At 36.5% G+C, this 24,995-nt stretch overlaps 1 protein-coding gene across 1 annotated transcript in view; it reads right to left on the minus strand.

Moving 5' to 3' along the window:
- The window catches only part of LOC100512727 (transmembrane protease serine 11C), a 61,947-nt gene extending 39,068 nt beyond the window's left edge, over positions 1–22,879 (minus strand). Inside the window, exons 1-4 of the mRNA XM_021101388.2 lie at positions 22,815–22,879; positions 17,178–17,296; positions 12,275–12,393; positions 2,062–2,129 (exon numbers count right to left, since the gene is read on the minus strand). Of these exons, the coding sequence (XP_020957047.2) occupies positions 2,062–2,129; positions 12,275–12,393; positions 17,178–17,296; positions 22,815–22,879 (371 nt within the window). The remainder of the gene's footprint in view (positions 1–2,061; positions 2,130–12,274; positions 12,394–17,177; positions 17,297–22,814) is intronic.
- Positions 22,880–24,995: the final 2,116 nt, after the last annotated feature.

Raw genomic sequence — 24,995 nt, forward strand, 5'->3', positions numbered from 1 at the left:
TAATTAGGTAGGATGAGAGAATGATTTTTACTTATTTTATTTTATTTTACTTTAGTGGAGGCACAATTTATAAGACTGGGTCAGTTCTCCCGTCATGAAGATAGGAAAAGTTGACTTTTCTTTGGGTAAAGCCAATTAGCAAACACAAATGGCCTAAGGTCTCCCTCTCAGCCCAGTCTTTAAAAACCCTGTGGTGCTTTGTTTTAGTTCTGGCTTTTCTACCCTGTTTCAAAAGTTTTGAAAAATGTCTTCCTTGTCTGTTCAACTTTGGTGCAATTTGGTGGGAACAATGTTGGCATGTTTATTGGTGGAATAATAGCAAATCTGTGTGGATATCAGGACAAGGATATGAGATGAGGTCAAAGAGAAGCAGGGCCGTACGGGGTGGCTTTATGAACACCATATAAGGAGTGTGGAGTTTGTGGGAAACTGTCAGAGGATATTAAGTAGGGGGATGCTGTTTTCTTCCAATTCACTTTTTCCCCCCTTTTAGGGCGGCACCTGCGGCATATGGAAGTTTCCAGGCTAGAGGTTGTGCCACAGCCACGGCAATGCCAGATCTGAGCTGCATCTGCCACCTACGCTGCAGCTTGCAGCAATGCTGGATCCTTAACCCACTGAGTGAGGCCAGGGATTGAAACCACATCCTCATGGATACTAATTGGGTTTTTAACCCGCTGAGCCACAATGGGAACTACTTCCAATTCACCTGGATTGCTATGTGGAGAACATATTAGAGTGGAGCAGTAGTGAAAGCTGAAGATTAGACAAATTGATAAAATAATCTAGATATGACTGCTTGGGTTCAAATTTCACCTTTATTACTTGTTAAACGTGTGACCTTGGTAAGTCACTTAACCTACCTTTGCTTCAATTTCCTCCTTTGCAAAATGAGAAACTAATATATACACATTATATACATACAGGATTACTATCAGGTTAAATAAGTTAATATAAAAGTTCTCTGGGGGTTCTGGTTAAAAGCATATATTATTTGAAAATAGACCAAGGGGGAGGGATAAATAGGGGGTTGGGATTGGCATATACACACTATTACATATAAAATAGATAGGTAACAAGGGCCTACTGTATAGCATAGGGTAATCTACTCAAAACTTTGCAATAACCTATATGGGAAAAGAATCTAAAAAGGAATGGATATATGTATATGAATGACTGATTTACTTTCCTATACTCCTGAAACTAACACAACTTTGTAAGGCAACTATAACCCCATAAAATTTGTTTAAAAAAACCCCAAGAAAATGAAATAGCACAAGTTCTAGTTTTAAGAGAAGGTATATTCCAAAGCATAATAACTTTTGTATTTGTGATTGTGATTACTTTTTAATATCTGTTGCCGGTTATCTGTTCCTCACGAGTGTTTGGATAAACATCATTGCTGCTAGAAAATAACGGTAGAATTGGATTTCTAGAGGGGCCGGGAAAGTCAAGTAAAAGAGTAAAGCTGGGTGGTTGTAAATACATGTGTGTGCTTGTGTGAGTCTTAGGTTTCAGAATAACGTTGCTGCAGACAGTGCAGCTTCAGTTTCAGAATATTGTTACCATGAGGGAATGTGGGTCTCGTGCTGGAAGATCTTTTAATTTTTTTCACACATTCTGGGAATTTCGCTTTTTATGTGAAATTTTCAAACTTTTACATTTAATCCAGAATTCTAAGCAGGATTTGGCACACTAGCTACGAGTTTGCTACTCCTGGATCAGACATTCTGCACACAGCTCTCTTATCTTACCCATTCTTTTCTTATGTTGAAATCATCTCCTGATTTCAGATTTGCTTTTCGACTTTGTGCCTTCAAATAAAAAACAGACCCATTTAACCTTTAACTGATACTCACCATCAGCCAGAACTCTTGGTTCTGGTTTAATAATTTTCCAACAGACGTTGATGACATTTTTTCACATTTGAAAATGCTAGTGATTTTGAAGCCCCAAATTTAACTTTTCAGTTACACACTAAGCAAAAATATTCTGTTGAATATGAGATATGAAGACCAAGGAAAAGTTTATTCTCTGTGCCTTTTAGGCTGTTTTACATACCTTACTTGGACAACATGAGATCTGATATACTGTCTTCTCAGTCGGGATCCATGAAATGTTTCATTTATCTGTTAAAAAGTAAAATGAATAACAACTTACATTTTCTTCTTTAATTTTTAATTGTGGAGAACTTCAGATAGACACAAAAGCAAATAGAATTGTATAATGAATCATTCAGCTTCACCAGTTTTCAATAAATGACTAAACCAGTTTCATTTTACAACTACTACTTTCTAGGAATTAAATAATTCCTTAATATCATCAAATACATAGTGTTAAAATTTCCCAAGCTCATGACTCACTTAAGAAATGCAATGTGCTATTAAATGCATTTTTTTGAAAGTTACCTTTATACTAGTTCAATTAATTCACGAATGTCCTTAAAACAATAAATTGTGTGGCAAGGTGAGGCAAAAATATTTGCTTTCTAATGGCATGATAGGGAAGAGTATTTTGTAGAGGTGAATTTAAAAGAACAAAGAATTGTGTTTGTTTTCCATGTTCAGCCTTTGTTGAACATCAGCGCCATAAAACTGAACACAAATGTCCCAAGGAGGAGATGTTTCTAACTTTTTTTTGTACTATGGCAGCCTTCTTTTTTTGTCTAGACTACAAACCATTTTCCCTGCTTGTTCAGTTATATGATGCTGATGAGTTCAAAGCAAGACACACAGAAATCTTTCAGAGAAATTTTATGTAAGAATCATTTTCTCAGCTATTCCCAATCTCAACCTAATGGGTGATTTCTCACAGCAGGAGCCTCACAGAACACAAGATAAGAAGTTGCATTGTCCATGGCTTTTACTATGACAGACAGCCTTCAAAAATAGTGACTCCTTATTAGAACTGTAAAGATTTAGTTTATATTTTAACTCTTACTCCAAAGCAATTGGAATGTGTTCATTTATTCAATACATATCTAATGAAATGAAACTATGATCAAATTAGGTAGATTCATGCTTTCTTGGTGATTCACTGGAGGAGACAGATAATAAGCAGACCAGAGATGAGTACATAAATATGATAACTTGAGGTAGTGTTAAATGATATAGAAATGTAAAATAACATGATGGTATAATTCAGGGAATAGTATTTGAATGATAAAATAAGGTCTTTTTCAAGAGGTGAGATTTAATTGAGACTTTAAGGATGTAAGGTTGACAATCAAGGGGAGAAGAATATTCTAGATGGAGGTGCTACAATCCTAGGTAGAAATGAGGGTGGTATCTTTGCAAAATAGATGCAAAGCCATTATGATTCAAGTAAAGTGAGCAAGGGAGAGAGTGTATAAGTTGAGGTTGCCCAGGTAGATAACAATGAGATTATAGAGAGTCTGTCTGTCCATGGTAATAAGTTTGAATGTTATTCCTAAATATGGTGAATGGAGGAGTCCTGACAAGATGGTAACTACACTGCATTTTTATTCTATTCTCTGTTCCAATCTGCCATTCCGAGGGCCAGGTGGAATTGGGTTTTATGGGAGTCCTAGAAACAGGAAGGTGATGAGGAACTTTCTTTTCCATGGGTCAGGAAAGAACTCAGTGTGTAGTCTGTGAGTCCTGTTGCAAGGTCAGAATCATAACAGGCCCCTGGAAGATCTTGGCCAACAGAAGTTTGTCGATGCCCAGGCAGAAAATGGGGAGCTATAAGACATCTTCCCGGTTATGGTGTGGAGAGGCAAAAGACCTGCTGCTGAATCTTCAGCCTATAGGATTTAAGAAAATATCGACTTTCATCTTGTGGGACTGTTTCCAATAACAAGACAGTGGCCCGAATAAACCAATAAGGAAAAATGATAGTCCAAATAAAGAAACCAGCAGCCAGAGAAAGGAAACAACAGATTAGGTGCTCATCAAAACAGAACTTCTGGTGGAAACAGCAACCTAAAAAACAATGGCAAAAAAGTACACATAAGAACAGTCAGGCATGTAAAAAAAAAAAAAAAAAAAAAAAAAAGACTATGGGGTGTTAAAACTATAATTTTCAAGTTAAAATATGTAGCAGGTAAATTTAAAAAGAAGAGTGCCGTTCTTGAGATCCAAATTTGTGGCCTGAAGAGCCAAAGAGCATAAAAACTTTAAAATAGTAAAATTTTAAAAGAAGAAAACAATGACTGAAAAGAAACAAAACACTTAGATTATAATTCCAGAAATGGATATAAATAATAGGATCTTGAAGAGAGAAAAAGAGAGAGATGTAGGAGATATAATAACAATAGTAAAATAATAATAACAATAAATAGTAGAAGAAAATGATTCTGAATTAAATCAAGATAAAAATCTGCAGATTCAAAGGGATAGACTGAGTTTTAGGCAGATTTGATATATCAGGGGCATATTTTTGAATTTTAGATACAAAACATTTTTACAAACTTCCAAATTAAAGAAAAATATATACTGATGGAAGAACTAGGATCATACTTCATCTGTAACATTTGAAGGCAGAAGCTGGTGGAATATTCTCTCATACTCAGAGAGAAAGAGCAGACATCTCAATAATCCTATTCCCAGTGAAGATATAATCTCTAGTTAGAGTAAAAGAAAGATATTTGTGGATATTCAAGAACTCAGTAATATAGGAATTCCCATCGTGGTGCAGTGGAATCCAATCTGACTAGGAACCATGAGGTTGCAGGTTCGATATCTGGCCTCGCTCAGTGGGTTAAAAGATCTGGCGTTGTGGCTGACAGGACCCCTAGCCTGGGGAACCTCCATATGTCATGGGTGTGGCCATAAAAAGCTAAACAAAAAAAGAATTCAGTAGTATATTATTTACACATCAAAACTGAAAAAAATACATGCTAAGGATTGTAGGAAAGCAAGATATAAAGCAGAACTGAGATCTCAGTAGAGGGAAGATGAAAAGGGAACAGATGGTGAGCAATGAAACAGGAGGGAGTGTGTGTTCAATACAATGAATGCATAACTGAAATGCTTACAGTAGAAGCAACATAAAGAAACATTTTAACAATAGTTTAGAACTTGAGGTACTATCTCAGCAAAACCTATTTATAAGGAAGGGGAGGAGGGGCGGAAATAAGTGCTAGAAATCCTTATCAGGAGTGGGGAATGGAAATGGGAGAGGATACAAGTGAAAGTATGTTAAAAGTCTCCCATTCTTGGGCTGGGGTTAGGTAAGGAAAATAATATTTTGATGGGGTTAATTTTTTTTTAGTAATATAAAAATATTCCTCTAACTTTGAGTTCCAGGAAGGATAAGTTAACTATTAGCTAAATTCATTGAAATTTTCAAGAGGAAAAAAAAAAAAAAGAACGAAAAACAATGTAAATCAGCAAGAATAAGGAAAAGAAAGAAAAAAAATACATTACTGAAGGTAAGAATGAAATCAAGCATATTATCCCCTACAATTAATGAAATAGATAAAATCTGATCCTAAAGCTATCAAATTGCATTCAAAATCAAAGCCTAGTTATTTGCTATTTAAAAGAATCATACTTGTAAATGAAAAGATGAAATACTGTTGAATATGAAGCTATGGGAAGGAAATGCTGTACAATTAACATGAAATCAAATATAGACTCCAATAATAGATCCTAAATTACATAGAAATTTAGGATACAGCAAGGGTGGCATTTAATTTAATTTATTTTTCAAATTAACATTAAAATTTTATTTGGAAAAATGTAATTTAAATTAGGGAAGATCTAGGCTCATTTCATATATGAACATGCGTACTCACTGTTTAAGTATCACATGTTTGAGTCCAAAAACAAAAATTTTAATACATTTTATTTGGCATGATTTCCATCATAAGAGAAAAACTATATAATTGGCATTAGTAGATTTGTAGTTTTACATGCTGACTTATCAAATATGTTCCCAGTAGAATGGAACTTCTATTTGACCATGTGTTGAAATAATGTGTGCTGATGGATGTTAACCAGAGCAATTGAGTCATTGTTGTATACCTGAAACAAACACAATAGTGACAATGTTAAATGTCAATTATATCCAAAAATAAAAAATAAAAAAAACCCGAAGCCTTTAAAAAATTTTACACGCCTGATGACTGTAAGAATTTTCCACACACTGGATTCCGGCTCCTTAATACCAAGACATTTATCCTCCTCTGCCGGATACTTCCAGTGTTGATGCTCATGGCGCATTCGTCATCACTCTAAGGCCCTTAGCCCTCTCCTTTCATGTAACAAGGCTAGTTTGCTCCTGAGATGCATGAGCTCTACAAGCTATCTGTGCAGTAAAGAGTAACTCAGTGGGCGTGGAGTGTTCAAGCCCTGCACTTTCCGAAGGAAGGAGTGACCTTTAACCAGCTTCTGAGAGAGGAGCTAAAGTGATATGAGGAGATGACTGAGGCGGTAAATACAGGAAGCATTCCTGCTGCTACAAAGAAAAGATCCATATAAATGACAAAATTAGCACCACAGACTGCAGTTTCTGTAGGTATTCAGATAGGAGATATCATATTTGTATTGCAGTGGTTAGATAATAGCATCCTAGAATTGACAGTAATAAATTCACAGATTCATGGAATTTAAATTACAAATAACCTTCTAATCTTAACTAGTCCTACTCTTCAAATAAGTAAACAGAATCTTGTACAAGTTAACTACTTAAGTAATCAAGTGATTATGCCAGAAACACAATATACTTCCTATATTTTCCAGATGGCTAGCTGACTGTCCCAGCATTATTAAATTTGAAATAACATCTTTATCATAAACTAAAGGATAGTACTGGATATTTACGATTCACTTGGGAAGGATGAATATAATTAAAATCAAGAGTATTCCCTTACAGGAACATTTTTTTCTCCTTATTTATTCTCTCATATTGCTAAGTAAGATTTCGTATTTTTCACTCACATAGGTTTTGTGCAATTTGCAATAGTTTCATTCATGTATATCTAATACTTTTTGTTCATATTAAAAGGAATTTAAAAATAAATTTTATATTTTATTTTTGGTGATTAAGAAAACTCTTACTTTTTATGTGTTCATCTGTTATTTGGCCACCTTACAAAACTCTATTGCTTCTAGTAATTTTTCAATTAAGTTTCTTGAATATTTCAAGTATAGTAATATTGTCAGTAAATAATGACCCTTTTTTCTTCATTCTTTTCAACATACACGTATTACTTCCTTTTCTTTTTCTAACTGCATTGGTATGAAATTCTAGTAGAAAGTTTGATTCAGTTTTTAAATTAATTTCCTATTATTTCCATAGGAAATAATAAATACCTTAATTAATTAGTAACTCACTCTGGCTTTCTTTTATAACCTTTGCTGGCTCTGATCTTGAGTTCATTCCAAGGTTCTATTGGGAAAATTCACTGATGAGAGACTGATGTTTTACCTCCAGGGTGTTGTGAATTTGTCAGCAAACGTGCTGCTGAGATTTTAGTCTTAAGCACAGCTCTGTTTTTTATCTTCCAGAAACTCCTCACTCTTTGTCTACTGGTGGCAACATTTCTGCCAATGTTAAGACACATTGGGTTGTTTTTGTCTTCTGTCATTTCAGTGAGATTTGAGGAGAAAGTGAGGAATAAATACTTGTTTTTAATCGGCAATCTAGCTTTGGAAGTCAGAATAGAACTACTTTAAAGGCATACTTAATAAAGTTTGGTGAATGGTTAGATAATGGAAAAGAAGGGGTCAAAATTGACTTTTAAGATGTAGTGACTAGGTAGTGGGAGAATGGGAATACCATGAACCGAAACCAGAGAGAGACTAGACTGAAGACCAGAAATGATGCTTGTTAAATGATACTTTAAAAAACAGGCCTCAATGGAGTTCCCGTCGTGGCGCAGTGGTTAACGAATCCGACTAGGAACCATGAGGTTGCGGGTTTGATCCCTGGCCTTGCTCAGTGGGTTAAGGATCCGGCGTTGCCGTGAGCTGTGGTGTAGGTTGCAGACGTGGCTCGGATCCCACGTTGCTGTGGCTCTGGTGTAGGCTGGCAGCTACAGCTCTAATTAGACCCCTAGCCTGGGGACCTCCATATGCCGCGGGAGCGGCCCAAGAAATGGCAAAAAGACAAAAACAAAACAAAACAAAAAAAACCAGGCTTCAATATGAACTCAGACATATTTGTTAAATAAGATGTGGATAGACGGATGATGTAGAACCGCTTTTTGCTATGGCACATTTTCCAGACCTAAATATGTATAGTTAAACTTGCAATGCTTTTAGTTATCATTCTCTTTTCTAAAGATAAGCTTTTTATATTGTTTTAATTTTGTCCTTAATTTCATCACCCCTTTTAAAAAATTATTATATTCTTCTCCCCAAGCTCAAAAGATCAACACACAACTTAAGTAATACCAAAGCTTGTCAACCTTAGAGTGATTAGTAACTTAAGGCTTAGGGTGTTCCAAGAAGTTGTAAGGTGGATTTATGGGAATTTTCCCAGTAACACTCATGCAATTCCTATTTTCAGGAAGCTCAGTCTCTTGGCACACCCTGTTGGAAAAAAGTTGCAAGATATTTGACCTGAAACCAAATGCCAAATTTCAGAAATGTGGTTAGGATTATGGTGCATTTTGTTATTTAACAATCAAGTCCTCTTACGCCAAACCATGTATGCAGACATCTTGTCCTGAGCATCTAGTATTAAATCTCTTCTTTCCTTATTTTCCAATTGTGGAAAACTAATGCATCAATAATTTTTGTAAGTTTTCTTCATACCATTTGAAATAAGAGTAATATTTCTGTAATGCTGGTTACATTTCTGATAAACCTTGGATTTTTTTCAGTCCCTTCATGTTAGGAACTTAATGCACAATGATTTTTTTTTTTTTTTTTTTTTTTTTTGCTTTTTAGGGCTGTACCCACAGCATATGGAGGTTCCCAGGCTAGGGGTCCAATCGGAGCTACAGCTGCTGGCATACACTGCTGCCACTGCAATGCAGAATCTGAGCCACATCTGCAACCTACACCACAGCTCATGGCAACGCCGGATCCTTAACCCACTGAGGGAGGCCAGGGATAGAACCTGCAATCTCACGGTTCCTAGATGGATACTTTCCGCTGCACCATGATGGGAACTCCTGAACGCACAATGATTTTAATGTGTCAGATAAATACTTTGTTTTTAAAATGGCCTGGATTGGAGAGAACAGTAATCTTGAATTTAGAATCACCACAAAATTGTAGTTTTCTGATATAAGTTTTGAGGGACATGAAACTGAATGAACGCTAGCATAATTTTTACTCAATTAGAAACATTGCTAACTCATATTAGATGGAACAGGAATCCTGCATATTATTCTTTACTTCGTTACCTTTTTAAAATTAAATCCTTCCAGCCCTGTTGAATTCCATAATTAATCTGTCATTCGGTAGGCTGAAAAAGGAGGCATAAGCATAAAGGTGCATATGCCCACACCAGGTTCAGGTTAGCTCAGCAGAAAACTTATTATTTGATGAATGCCCTGGTTATATAATGATCGAAGATACCCCCTGCTCTTGGATGCTCTGGCAAGTGGTTCAATTTGCAAATTAACCTCTTTGTGCCTCAGTTTACTCATGGAAAATGGGGATGTTGGGAGAATCAAATAAATTAGTATATAAAGTGCTTAGACTAGTACTGACAATTAATAAGGCTAATTTTTATGGTTAAGGTACTATCATCTCACTCCTAAATTTTAGAATTTCTATTCACTAGAATTGGGTATCCTACCTGCTGGAGAGCTACAAAGAAATAAGAAATAATGCAGAGATTTCTTCTTGAATTTGCCACTAGAAAAATCACATATCTAAAACATGAGAATGTTTGCTATAAAGATTTACCCTTTGTAGTTTAAAGAAACTATCATTCACAGTGAAGCAACATCTCTATTCAATTTCTTTTCTCCTTTTAGACTGAATCATCACAAGAATTACTTAACAGAAACCAGAAGAAGAAAAATAGGCTGTGTACGTTATAATAAAGACTGAGAGATAAGTTTGATGAGTGATTCACAACTCCATACCAGTGTTGTACCTATGAATGTATATGTGGTAATAATTGTAATACGATGAACACTGAATGAAATGAAAACAGAAAGAAAGGCATCTAAAAGCAGGCATCTGACCTACGTAAATGAAAAGGTATGAGAAACAGATGAGGATTCTTTTAATATATGTGAGTTAGAAACTGTGAAGATGGCTGCTAAGGGAGCATGAAGCAAGATGTCAGGATTTGTGGTTGCTTGACCAAAATGGCGTGATAATTGATCAGACTGACAGTCTTGGGATATTCCTTTGTGAAGTAAACATAGGTTAATTGATTATGCTACAGCATGAAAGGTGAATTTCTTAGTGTGGGCATAGAATTATTTTAGAGTTCTATATTAGCTTTGTTACACACTTATAAGTTATTAAGTCTATTGATTGTACTCTTATTTTAGATAATTGTTTTAGACTATCTCTCTCTCTCTCTCTCTCTTTTTTTTTTTTTTTTTTGGTCTTTTTAGGGCCTCACATGTGGCATATGGAGGTTCCCAGGCTAGGGGTTGAATTGGAGCTGTAGCTGCTGGCCTACACCACAGACACAGCAATGCAGGATCTGAGTCCCGTCTGCGACCTACACCACAGTTCAAGGCAATGCCAGATCCTTAACCCACTGAGCAAGGCCAGGGATTGAAGCAGTCTCCTCATGGATACTAGTTAGGTTCGTTACTGCTGAGCCACAATGGAACTCCTAGTCTATCTTTTTTTTCAAGGCTCACAGAATAGTAGGACCTCTGCTAAGATTAGGACATATTTAACTTTATGTAATGCCAAGAACATTCCAACAATATAGGTATTCATCATGTCATTTTTAGTTGAAGAAATTGGGTGTGGGGAGATTAAATAACTTGTGTAAGGTTATACAGCTAGTAAATGGCTGAAATGAGAATCGAACAAGGTCTCTGAGTCCAAAGCCTATTTCTTAATCAGTCATTGTATTATATTGTTTCCTGGTCATTTCCTTCTTTATCACAAAGCTAAACTAAAAGTAGGGATTTTCCTTCTCCATTTTCTATATACTAACTCCTAATGTAATACTGGAAATTGGGAAATAATGAGATGCTATGGAAAAACTATAATCTTTACTCAGAGAGTCTTAGGTCTGAAAATGTCCTGTCAGGAATCTGCTAAGGAAAATGGGAGGTGAATTAAGCCCCCATTGCTCTTGGCAGAATTTGGTTTGGTTGACAAAATTACTTGAGTTAGTTGGAGTTGTACCTATGATAAAGGAGGCTATGTCCAAAGGGCAGTCAAGACTCTGCATTAGGTCTTTAGGCAAGTAAAGGTTAACTTACAACAAAGCATATTCTTAAGTAAACCTTTAAAAATTTTACATACACTGAAGATCAACAAGATGACCTTCATCTGGGGCTGTATTTTCTCTTCTACACTGGCCACTTCTCTTTTTTGAAGGGTTGCTTAAGTTAGGAGCAGAAACAGCATGGCCTTGGTCAGGTATCTTTGAGGTAGAATAAGGTTTTTTTTTTTTTTTCCTTTTATATTTTTAGGGCTGCAATCAGAGCTATAAGGGTTGGCCTATGCCATAGCCACAGCAATGTGGCATCCGAGCTGTGTCTGTGACCTACACTGCAGCTTGCTGCAACCCTGGATCCTTAACCCACTGAGGCCAGGGATCTAACCCTGGAGCTCACAGATACTAATCTGGTTCATTACCATTGAGCCACAACAGGAACTCCAAGTTTTATTCATTTAATTTATTAATGCATTAGAAATATTCTTTAACTATCAAATGTCAGGCATTTCTTAGGTTCTTAAAATGTGTCCCTCTTACAATTTTCCCACCTTGAACATGTTTTCTAACTGACTTTATGAAAGGGCTATCATCTAAAATTGAGGTAGTAATAAGAAATAGTATGAAATTATCAATCATTTTCAACTTGGAAGGTGATTGTTAGGATACTGGCATTTGAAGGAGCAAAGTGGGTTTTTTTTGCTTTTTAAGGCTGAACCTGTGCCATATAGAGGTTCCCAAGCTAGGAGTCAAATCAGAGCTGCAGCTGCTGGCCTACAACACAGCCACAACAACGCAGGATCCGTGTCACATCTGTGACCTACACCACAGCTCATGGCAATACTGGATCCTTAACTCACTGAGCAAGGCCAAGGATTGAATCTACCACCTTATGATTCCTAGTCGGATTCATTTCCACTGTGCCAGGACAGGAACTCCTGAAGGAGCAAAGCATTTAAAAAAGAATGCTAAAAAAAGAATTTCAACTTACCAAAGATTCTATCTTTTCATTTAGGTCCATATATTCTTGTGAATATGGTTTTTCAAACTTGCTGTCATAGTCAATATTATTGACTTTAAAGCTGATGTGATAATAGAAAGGTGTCTTTCCTGAGACAGAGAAAAAAGAAAAAATAGTTCTCCTTTTGCTCATTGTGTTACTGTTTTCATTTTTAAGAGAATCATGTAAAAAGAATACTGGGATGAAATTTCAAGTGACTTGGCATTTAAATAGTCCTAATTCCTAGTGATTGTAGAAATAACTTTGACATGTATATTAAGTTATAATAAACTTGCCCAAGAATGTAAACCATTTTGTACACATTTTGATAAAATTCTTCATTCACTTGGTTCATGTGATCTCTGCCCAATCCCTCCCCTACTCTTCTTTGTATCTTTTTGAAACTACTGAAAAGTATTGTAAAAATGCCATTCAAAGAAGTGGATTTATGTTGGATTTTCCTTTAAGATGTCACTTGTCCTATCAAAAACACAATAGTTTTTGTGGCCAGGACCACACATATATTGAAGGCTGATAGATAATCAGTGTACTTGTCCATGGATGTTTCCACACCTAGATCTTTCTCACACCTGGGGACTTTATTTGCTCAAAACTGAGTTCTGGTGGCAACAAACTGCTCCCATTTTTGGATCCTACTGTCTTAGAAAATGAGTCACTTTAAATATCCCCAGCTTGGTTATTGGTTTCTATAATCAACTCTTTTTTTTTTTTTTTTTGTCTTTTTAGGGCTGCACTTGCAGCATATGGAAGTTCCCAGGCAAGGGGTCGAATTGGAGCTGTAGCCCCCAGCCTACACCACAGCCACAGCAATGCCAGATGCCAGTTGGGTCTGTGACCTGCACCATAGTTCACTGCAACACTGGATCCTTAACCCACTGAGCAAGGCCAGGGATCGAACTTGCACCCTCATGGATTCTAGTTGGGCTCGTTAACTGCTGAACCACAATGGGAACTCATGTAATCAACACTGAAGACTTATTGAAAGTAGTTCTCCAGGCCAGGATCTCCCAAATATGCCTCTGCAAAGTGAGAGATGCCTTTTACAAAATCTATTGGAGTTTACATTGAACTTGTCCCTAAAGAGACAGTCAAGGAAAAGTACCTCACATATTTATCATTTTGGCCTTTGGAAATAAGGAAACAAAGAAACTGAATTTGAATTTGAGAAGGAATTATTTTTGTCTCAACTCTGATGCTTTGCCTTTCATTTCCTTGAAAATAAAGTTGCTATTTTGAGACTAACAGTTTCCATTTACAGTTGGCACAGGAATATTTGAAAGAGTGAGTCTTAAATATATTAGAATGTAGATTCACTTTTCACATGAGTAATTTTCTTCTAGGCCCACTGAAAAAATATGTATTTAATTGCTTTAGAATAAATTGCAGGAGTTCCCCATTGTGGCTCAGTGGTAATGAGCCTGACTAGTGTCCATGAGGATGTGGGTTCAATCCCTGGCCCTGCCCAGTGGGTTAAGGATCTGGTGTTGCCATGAACTGTGGTGTGTGCCACAGATGTGTCTTGGATCCTGTGCTGCTATTGCTGTGGCTGTGGTACAGGCTGGCAGCTGCAGCTCTAATTAGAACCCTAGCCTGGGAACTTCTATATGCCATGTGTGTGGCCTAAAAAGCAAAAAAAAAAAAAAAAAAAAAGAAAGTAAACTGCAAATGGTGACTATGTAAATTATATATATATATATATATATACAGTATAATATATGATGTATATATTTATATTATAGGCAAATATGTATAAATGGGTATTTCTTTAAATTTTATGGAGTACAGTTAACAATGTTGTGTTAATTTCAGGTGTACAGAAAAGTGAATCAGTTTTACATATACACATATATTCTTTTTCAGATTCCTTTCCCATATAGGTTCTTACAGAATATTGAGTAGTTTTCCCTAAACTGGTATTTCAAACAAGTATATTTTATTGGATGTAATCATAATTTTTTTTGTTTTTGATTCTTTAGTATTAAATGCTCTTATAATCACTAAAAATCACTAAACATGGTCTCAATTTCGAAATTAAAATTCCAGGTTCATTTAATAATCAAAATTTTCAACTTGATTTAAAGTTGAGATATTTTCCTTCTCAATATCTTTAGACACTTAGTCCTACTATTCCTCTTTTCCCACTATTAACTGGATTTGGACCCCTCTATGTGCTTACTTGAATGGCTGAGAATTTGGCATCTAGCTTTTGTGCTCTATGATCTTAGTACATACATATTGTTTTTTTTTTTCTTTTTTAAATTTTTTTACAGAATAAAATACATACATTTACACACAATTACATTCACACAGAACATATTGTTTCTTTTTCTTTTTCTTAGTGCCACTCCTGCAGCATATGGAAGTTCCCAGGCTAGGGGTCGAATCACAGCTGCAACTGCCAGCCTACACCACAACCACAGGAACTTGGGACTGTGCTACATCTGAGACTTACACCACAGCTCACAGAAACACAGGACCCTTTACGCATTGAGCAAGGCCAGGAATCGAACCTGCATCCTCATGGATACTAGTCAGGTTTGTTACTGCTGAGCCATAACAGGAATCCAAAATGTAGTAAATATTTAAAACTAACTTCTTCCTAATTTTTCCCTGATCTTGGACATTCCTTTTCCACTTTTTACTGAAGATGTCTCAACTGCAGTTCTTTAAATGAATAAATGTAATAACTAGCATGAGTTTACTCATTCCTCAGCATTTAGGCAGCTGGAGGTACTTCCCATTCTTTAAACAAAGATCTAATTACCCCTCCAGGTGGCCTCTTGTAAAGCACCTAAGGTGATGGGGCTTTCTTTCCTAAGCGGTCTATATCTGTTTCATAGGAAATATTTTAGGCATTATTTGTCTCAAAGACTTTGGTTGTTCAAACTGCCAAGGGTCCCACCTCCTCTTCACTCTGCCTTTTAGATAGTCCATGTGTGAGTCAGATTCCAGTCCACTGTCTTCCTGGATCTGCATGACTTCTTAGGGTCATACTTTCAAAGTCCATTTCTCAGGCTGATGTAAATGGGAGAACATCACCCATTCTTCACATATCACAGTGGTTGTAGTTGTATGAGAAATTATAGCACACCATTCTCCAAAGATAACCTCTTCAAGTATCCTTTTCTTATCTCCAGCTTCTGGCACTTTTATACCCTTGATAAAAAGCAGCAAATTCTGTGTCTGTCTTGAGTGAGCACCTCTTACTCAAAGTTTTATGGGCTTATGCTATGACTATGAGTCTTGGTTTGGCTGTGGCAAGAGTTGGCAGTATAATCTACCTAATGATAGTTTTCACACAGTGTCTGTTTCTGGACGATGAGACAGACAGTAGTAAAACAGTTCTTGGGGAAATGGCCTCTTTACTACACTGTGTCAACTTTATTTCTCTCTATGCAAATTCTTTTTTCCTTATAAATAGAAATGGGTATTTATATAACAAACAAACTTCTTTTCTAAATGTGAGTAATTTTTGAGATAATAATACTATGCTTTAAAGCAGCAGTTCCCTTCCCATCCTGTAAGCCATAAACTATGCAGGAAAGGGGCAGAGTGGAAGAAGATGATTCTGGGGAAAATTATTCATATATACACCAGGCATTGTTCTTTTAGACCTAATAAATGATTCTTATACACATATGTATTATATGTTTGAAATTACATATTTTCAGAAGCGGGAACACAGGTAGATTTCATTAATTAAATACAGGTTAACTTAAAGACATTACTAAATTTACACATCATTATATATTTTTTATTCCACAAAATAATTATTCCTGGAGTTCCCGTCATGGCTCAGTGGTTAACAAATCTGACTAGGAACCATGAGGTTGCGGGTTCAATCCCTGGCCTTGCTCAGTGGGTTAAGGATCTGGCGTTGCCGTGAGCTGTGGTGTAGGTTGCAGACGTGGCTTGGATTCCGTGTTGCTGTGGCTGTGGTGTAGGCTGGTGGCCACAGCTCTGATTAGACTCCTAGCCTGGGAACCTCCATATGCCACAGGAGCAGCCCTAGAAAAGGCAAAAAGACAAAAAAAAAAAAAAAAAAAAAAAAAAAGAAAAGAAAAGAAAGAAATTATTCCACTGTGGGAATGTAGAAAAATTTTTTCCCCTATAAAATGGTCCTCATCCTTAAAAAGGTTAGGAAGGAATGGGTTAAAGGAAGTAACAAGAGGAGGACAGAGGACTTGGCACAAAGAGCTATTTTTAAGAAAAATTAATCAGGAGGATGCCATAATTTTTTGTGTTGTATGCAAAATATATACAAAAATTTGTATTGGCCTTTTAAATTTCTTCCCTCAGTAACAGGAAAGATTCTATTATTTAGAAAGAATTTATGAGAAGAAAACTTTGTACAGAGAAAAAATTAGAGGCTTTGGAATAAGAAATCTTAAGTTTGTTAACTCACTGATTCTCTTCAGAAAGTTATAAGTTCAGCAAAGGAAGGAACTGTGACTGCTTGATTCACTAATGTATTCCTACAGCCTAAATCTTTACCAGTAATTTTTAAAAAGAGTACATTAAATATTTGGGTTTTGAATACCTTAAGCCAAAAAGTTGCTAAAGAAAGGCTCATTAAATGTTATTAACCACAAGAAATTCTCTTTGCCTAATAATCTTGTCTGACTCCTTTCTTTCCTCATTCTCAAAATTCTTTTTTTTTTTTCCTTTTTTTGTTAGTTGACCCACATCATACAGAAGTTCCAGGGCTAGGGATTGAATCCGAGCCACAGCTGCAACATGTTGCAACAGTTGCAGCAACACCAGATCCTTAACCCACTGTGCCATAGCTGGAGCTGCTTCAAAATTCCTAATTTCCCCAATAATGGAACCAATAATTCTGTGTGATTAGAAGTCAGACATAGTGAGTACTCACCATAAGTGACAAAATAAACAATGAGTCCGATGACCACTGCGGCAATGACCATCATTAAGATACCCAAGGCAATCTGTTTCCATCCTGTGAGTTTCATTTTTGTATTTGATTCTGATCTTCTGAGTAGAAAGGACAGAGAAGCAAGTGTTAATATGAGCAAAGTATAGGATAGTCCTAGAAATCAATATGGACTTGATGTTGCATGCAAAAGCATACTGTTTTACATTAATTATAGATTCAGTGGGAGTTCCCGTTGTGGCTCAGTGGTAATGAACCCAACTAGTATCCATGAGGCTGCAGATTTGAGCCTTGGCCTCACTCAGTGGGTTAAGGATCTGGCATTGCCGTGAGCTGTGGTGTAAGTTGCAGACGTGGCTAGTATTGTTGTGGCTGTGGTGTAGGCTAGCAGCTGCAGCTCTGATTCGACCCCTAGTTTGGCAACTTCCATATACCGCAGGTGCAGCCCTAAAAAGAAAAAAAAGGAAAACAAATTATAGATTCAGTGAACTGCTGAGCTTGGAAAACAACGTGTAGAACTAGTAAATTAATATTTGGCCTGCTTATTTTTCAGCACATATGAATAATGCAATAAAACCAAAATTAATTCATTCGGCCAATACTCATAAATGACCTCTTAGGCATAGGTGTGGGAACAGAGATCTCTTTCCTTATGAAGATAACGTTTTGCTGAGAGTAGATAGACAACAAATAGTATAGTTAATAAAATACATAACTGGTAAAAAGATAGTAAGTGCTATAGGAAAAGTGGAAATAGGTAAAGACAATCAGGAGTGTGTGTGTGTGTGTGTGTGTGCACGCGCGCGCGTGCAAGGGTGAGTGTGAGATGGTGGCGGCAGGATGGGATATTAAACAGAGTGGTCAGATTAGCCCTATTGAGAAGGTAAAATCTGAACAGACCTGAAAGAGGTGATACTGTTAGCCATAGAAATACCTGCTATGTTCCAGGCAGTGGGAACAAGTCTACAAAGGCCCTGAAGAGAGTCATGTTAGGAGGCAGTGGGGTTAGAGCAGTGAATGAGGGGAAGAATAGCAAGAGAGTAATTCTTAGCAATCCATGGACCAGGTCATAAAGGGACTTGTGGGTCACTGTGATAATTTTGTTTTTTCTCTGAGTTACCTGTGAGGTTTGGAGGGTTCTGGGTGGAAGGCTATGATAATTTGACCTAGTTTCCTTCCTTTTTAAAATTGAAGTATAATTGATTTACAATATTGTGTTACTTTTAAGTGTACAGTCACATATATATATATATATACATATATATATGTGTGTGTGTATGTGTATATATTCCTCAGATTCTCTTTCCTTATAGGTTATTACATAATACTGAGTACAGTTTCCTGTGCTATACACTAAGTCCTTGTTGGTTATTTTACATATAGTAGTGTATGAATGTTAATCCCAACCTAATTTGTCCCTTCCCCTACCCCCCTTTCCCTTTGGTAACCATAAATTTGTCTTCCATGTCTGTGAGTCTCTTTCTGTTTGGAAATAAGTTAATTTGTATCTTTTTGTATTGTTCCACATATAAGCAAGATCATGTGATATTTGTAATTTCTCTAATTTACTTCACTTAGTATGATAATCTCTAGGTCCATCCATGCTGAAAATGACTTTATTTAATTCTTTTTTATGGCTGAGTAATATTCTATTGTGTATATATACCACATCTTCCTTACCCATTCATCTGTCAATGGACATTTAGGTTGCTCCTATGCCTTGGCTATTGTAAATAGTGCATCAGCATGCGTGGATATTTTCGAATTATGGTCTTCTCTGGATATATGCCCAGAAATAGTATTGCTGGATCCTATGATAGCTGTATTTTCAGTTTTGAAAGGAATCTCTACACTGCTCTCCATAGTGGCTGTCCCATTTTACATTTCCACCAACAATGCAGAAAGGTCTCTTTTTCTCCATCTCCAGCATTTATTATTTATAGACTTTTTGAGGTGTCCATTCTGACCAGTGTGAGGTCACTGTAGTTTTGATTTGCATTTTTCTAATAATTAGTGATGTTGCCCACCTTTTCATGCTCTTTTTGTCCTAATTTCTTAACAGGATTCTTCTGACTGCCTTGTGGAAAGTAAATTATAGAGGACAAGTGCAAATGCAAAGTGAAGAGATAAAAAATGATTACAATAATTGAGGCTCAAGGTAATGTTGGCTTGGACCAGAGTGATGGAGGTAGAGGAAATGAAAAGGGGTTGAAGTTTGGATATATTTTGAGTATAGAGTTGATAGAAACTGCTGATAAACTGGTGGAATGTGAGTGGAAAATAGGTTTCAAGGATAGTTTCCAGTTCTTTAGCTTGAGGACCTGAAGGAGGGAGTTGTCTCCATCTGAGATGGGAAGGCTGTTGTCATAACAGGGCTTGAAGGGATGACTGTGAGTTCAGTTTTATGTTTTAGATTTTTCACTAGTCTTCCAAGTGGAGATGCAGGCTGTATATACAAGTCTGGAGTTTGGGATAGAGGTCTGGCTGGTGATATATATTTGGCATTCATCAATATATAGATTAGTCTCTGGGACTAGATGAGATTACTGAGAGTGGAAGAGTAGCTAGAGAAGAAGATCAAGAGATGATCACTAGGATACTTTTTTTTTTTTACACACAAGATTTATTTAATAAAAATATCAACAAATTGAAAATATATAACAATATTTATCATGAACCATCACAATGTTTTTATACTCAGATCCAGAAATTTCACTTCTAGGACTCTGTCCTAACAACAAAATAGGATACTCTTGTATTAAGGGAGACCAGGGAGAAGAGGAAGACCGAGCAAAGGAGAATGAGCGGAAGCAATCAGCGACAGTAGTAGGAAAGCCAAAAAAAGTGATGTCTTGGAAGTCAATAGAAATGTCTCAAGGTAGAAAAAAAAAAGGGAATTCCCAATGTGGCACGGTGGGTTAAGAATCTGACTGCAGCAGCTCAGGTCACTGTAGAGGTGTGGGTTTGATCCCTGGCTTGGTGCCTGATACGGTGGGCTACAGGATCTGGTGTTGCTGCAGCTGTGGCATAGGTGGCAGCTGTGGCTTGCTTGGATTCAATCCCTGGCCTGGGAACTTCCATATGCCACTGGTGAGGCCATAAAAAAAAAAAAATCTATCAAGGATTAGGAAGGTGGTAAGTTATGTCAAATGTATGGCTCATAAATAACATGAGCAAACAAGCACTGAAAATTGACCATTGTGTTAGCATTACAGAGGTAACTGGTGAACTTGATGCAAGAGGTTTTAGGAGTGGAAGGGGCACGAGAATGATTAGAGATAGTCTGAAAGAGTATGGAAATAGAGGAGCTACAGACGGTGATTATTGACCATGTAAAGATTTTGCTGAAAATGAGGGTAAAGAAATGGGACTATACACATGGTGAAGGAAATGGGGTCAAGAGAAGCTTAATTTTATTATACAAAATTTAAAAGTTGGGAGTTCCCGTCGTGGTGCAGTGGTTAACGAATCCGACTAGGAACCATGAGGTTGCGGGTTTGATCCCTGGCCTTGCTCAGTGGGTTAAGGATCCGGCGTTGCCGTGAGCTGTGGTGTAGGTTGCAGACGTGGCTCGGATCCTGCGTTGCTGTGGCTCTGGCGTAGGCCGGTGGCTACAGCTCCGATTGGACCCCTAGCCTGGGGACCTCCATATGCCGCGGGAGCGGCCCAAGAAATAGCAAAAAAAAAAAAAAAAAAAAAAAAAAAGTAGAGGAAATAGCTTAATAAACCTGTATTTATCCACCGCATGGATTTAAAAATGGGAAATTTTGCAAGACTTCATCTATTTTTCTGAAGCATTTAAAAATAGTTACAGAAAAATAATTGTATGATGACATTCATAATAGAAAAATTATTTTAGATTTTTTCCATCCAAAAAAAGGGCATTTAAAAATGAACACTATCATCTCTAATAAAATTTGCAATAATTCCTTAATATACTCTAGCACCAAGTTTATATTCAAATATCTCTTATCCTCAAAATGTCTTTTACAACTTTTTGGTGAACAAAAATCAAATCAAAGCCTTTACATTGCATTTTTGTCTCTTTTAATCTGTAATGCCTTACATACTCTACTTTCTTTTTAAATTTTTTTGTGACATTGACTTATTGAAGATACTGGGTTAGTTGTCCTGCAGAATATTCTACCTAAGAGAAGTTTATGTATTTTTCAAATATTTTAAACATTTTATTTTGTGACAGTAAGACCTCATGCCCTTGTAAGAAATAATAGAGATTCCTCATACATTTTACCCAGTTTTCCCAAATGATAACAAATTGCTAAGCTATAGTACAATATCACAGTCAGGATATTTACATTGGTACATCCAAGATAACTAACCAAAATACTAAGATACTAAGATTTCTATTATGAGGGTCCTTCATGTTGTCCTTTTTTTTGTAGTAAAACCCACTTGCCTCCAGTCCCATTGCCCTCCTTAACCCTGGCAATCACTAATGTGTTCTCCTCTTCTATAATTTTAAGAATGTCAGAAGTTCCCTTGTGGTATAGTGGGTTAAGGAATCTAGTACTGTCACTGTAGCAGCTCAGGTCACTGCTGTGGCCTGAGTTTGATCCCTGGCCTGGGACTTTCACCTGTAGCAGGTACAGCCAAAACAAACAAACAAAAACAAACAAAAAGAATGTTTTATAAATGGAACCATACAACATGAAACTTTTTGAATTTTGCTCTTCGCTCAGCAAAATTCTCTGGTGTTTCATTCAGGTTGTTGTGTGTATCAATAGCTATTTTTAAAATTAAATTCAGAAGTAATTTATAGTACTACAGTTTGTATTGAAGGATATCTGGATTGTTTCCACTTTTTGGCTAAAGATGCTATACACGTAGAAGTTTTTGCATGAACATGTCTTCATTTGTTTGGGATAAATGTTTGGAGGTGCAACTGCTAAGTCTTATGTATATGAATGTTTATTTTTTAAGAAACTGCCAAACTATTTTCCACAGTGGCTGCAACATTTTATATTTCCACCAGTAATATATAAGTGATTCAGTTCTTTAGCAGCTTTGTCAACATTTGTTGTCATTCTTTTAAATATTAACCATTCTTATGGGTAATGCCAAGATATCTCCTGGTTTTAATTTGCATTGATTAGTGATGTTGAACATTTTTACATATGCATATTGTTACTTGTCTATTGTGTGAAATTCTGCTTATATCTTTTATCTATTTAAAAAGAAAATACTAAATGATATGGCAAAACCCTGGTAACTTAAATTCCTGTAGATGAATATGTTATCTAAAGCATCCACTTCCATTAAAAGATGTATGTCTGCAATTTTACTCAACACAGCTTGTCATGGAATAAAACTCAATGAAAATGTGATAAATGGAGTGTGAAATGTGATGTGGCAAATACTTGTATATATTTTCTATTTATCTCAACTGAGTCCTAATAGATTCAACTATATAAAAATGCTGCTTTTCTAGATCAAAAAACTGAATATTGGCAATTTTATAACTCAGTCAGGCTCAATGGATTGATCAAGGCATGCACTGTGTAAGAGTGCCAGAAAAGACTGTAATATGTATGTGAACATTTATCTTTGTGTGCTAATTTGATTAGCTTAGATATCAAACCATAAAAATCATCTGTCTACCTGTGTGCCATGGAGCCAGTCAGGACATTTCCTTGACTTTCAGGCCAATTGCTATCTGAGCACATGGCACCGCCGATGCGAAGAAATAAAATCCTCTCTTGTTCTTGTTTCCAAGTAAAACATTAAATGCCACCACTAAAAATGTATAGCAGTGAAGCATCACGATGTTTCGATCATTAAAAATTAGATCTAAACTTTTATCTATCACTTACTATAGGTAAAATAGCATATTGTGAACAGAAATATTATATCTTAACACACATCATTAAAATAGATACATATAACTATCTTCCAATTTTCAATGTGAAAAAGTAAATCCCCCAATTTACTTAAGTTACTTCAGCAAATACACATATACTTTTTACAAATGTTCTAATTGTGATGGAAAGATTTCTCTCAAAAACTACCAAGCAAAACAGACTCTTTTGATTAAAGTTCATCAATCTTAATCATTCTTGTTTTTCTTTTATTTGGAATATACATTGTTCCTATTTTCATAAAAAGGTCATTTTTGAGAATTCAAAATATAAATGAAGCTACTTTAATTGGGTCCCTTAAGAAAATCTCTGTGAGAAGCAATGGCAGGCCCTCCTGCTGCCCAGCCCCTTAATCCCACCTGTTCTGTGGTGGTGTCCATGTCTGCTCTCTCCCTGAAGCTCGCCCCTTTGTCATCTTCTCCCCGAGTGCTGTGTGGCACAGTCATTCTACACCTATTTAGCTTATGAGATCCTGTGACTTCTATACATTTTATGATCATGGCATAATGATAGTACTTAGCACTCATACAACTTCTCATCTTCAAAGCACTTTCTGAGCACTTCCTAATTAATTGCACATTAGTAAAATATGAGCTGTATCTACACTGCTCCATAAATAACAAATAACCATGTGGCCCAAGTAGAGGCAAAATTTAAAATTCTCATTGTTGTGCCTGAAGAAGCAATAAGGTCGCCTGGTTTGAGAAGGACAGTCAGCCTTTACTCAGTTCTGCATTATGTGAATTTGAAGAGAGCAGCTGTTCTTCTTCCTCCCTGGATCATGGTAATTTCTTTATTGCTTTTGGTGGAAGACCAATGGCTTTCTAAGTTCTAATCCTCCATTAGGACATGAATGCTCTCCAACTCATAACTCTCTTGGCTCTTTTGATTCATATTATCCTTTCATGAATTCTTCCCTGAAATTTCTACTGCTACCCTAATACCAGCACTAATTAAAGAAGCTTTAATTCCCTGAAATCCAATGGGTGTTGATTTCTTGTTGAAAGTATATGTGGGGGAGTTCCCGTCGTGGCGCAGTGGTTAACGAATCTGACTAGGAACCATGAGGTTGTGGGTTCGATCCCTGCCCTTGCTCAGTGGGTTAAGGACTCGGCGTTGCCGTGAGCTGAGGTGTAGTCGAAGACGCGGCTGGGATCCCACGTTGCTATGGCTGTGGTGTACACCGGCGGCTATAGCTCCGATTAGACCCCTAGCCTGGGAACCTCCTTATGCTGCGGGAGTGGCCCTAGAGAAAGGCAAAAAGACGAAGAAAAAAACAAAACAAAACAAAAAAAACCCAGGTACTTGGGGAGTTCCCATCGTGGCTCAGAGGTTAAGAAACCCAGCTAGTATCCATGAGGACCCAGGTTCCACGGCCTTGCTCACTGCGTTAAGGATCTGGCATTGCTGTGAGCTGTGATGTAGGTCGCAGATGTGGCTTGGATCCCATGTTGCTGTGGCTGTGGCATAGGCTGGTGGCTACAGCCCAGATTCAACCTCTAGCCTGGGAACCTCCAGATGCTGTGGGTGTGGCCCTAAAAAGACCAAAACAAAGGTACTTGGGAAGAAATTTTATTGGTTTTTAAATACAATTAAGTAAGCCATTTAGAAGATATTATTCTATGAGGATATTTTTATTTAGAATACCACAAACATCTTAGAACATCTAGTCTAAGAGATAATCCTGGAATATATAATTTGAGAAACAATATTATGGATTTTGTTAATGAATATACATTGTGTATATTCATTGTTGATAGTTCATATCTTAACTATTTTTGTAAAACTTGTTTAACATAAAAATGAATTAGTCAAATTCTCTATTCTTATCTTAGAATACTTAATTTGACTTTTTTGTTAATATGCATATGATTGTTGCTATGAATATATATAATTCCTTTAATTCACATAATTGTATGTGTTT

The sequence above is a fragment of the Sus scrofa genome, chromosome 8 (assembly GCF_054392235.1).
Source record: "Sus scrofa isolate SSC_HxYL_T2T_F1_AM1 chromosome 8, Sscrofa_HxYL_maternal_Yorkshire_Landrace_v2.0, whole genome shotgun sequence".
Classification (NCBI taxonomy): domain Eukaryota; kingdom Metazoa; phylum Chordata; class Mammalia; order Artiodactyla; family Suidae; genus Sus; species Sus scrofa.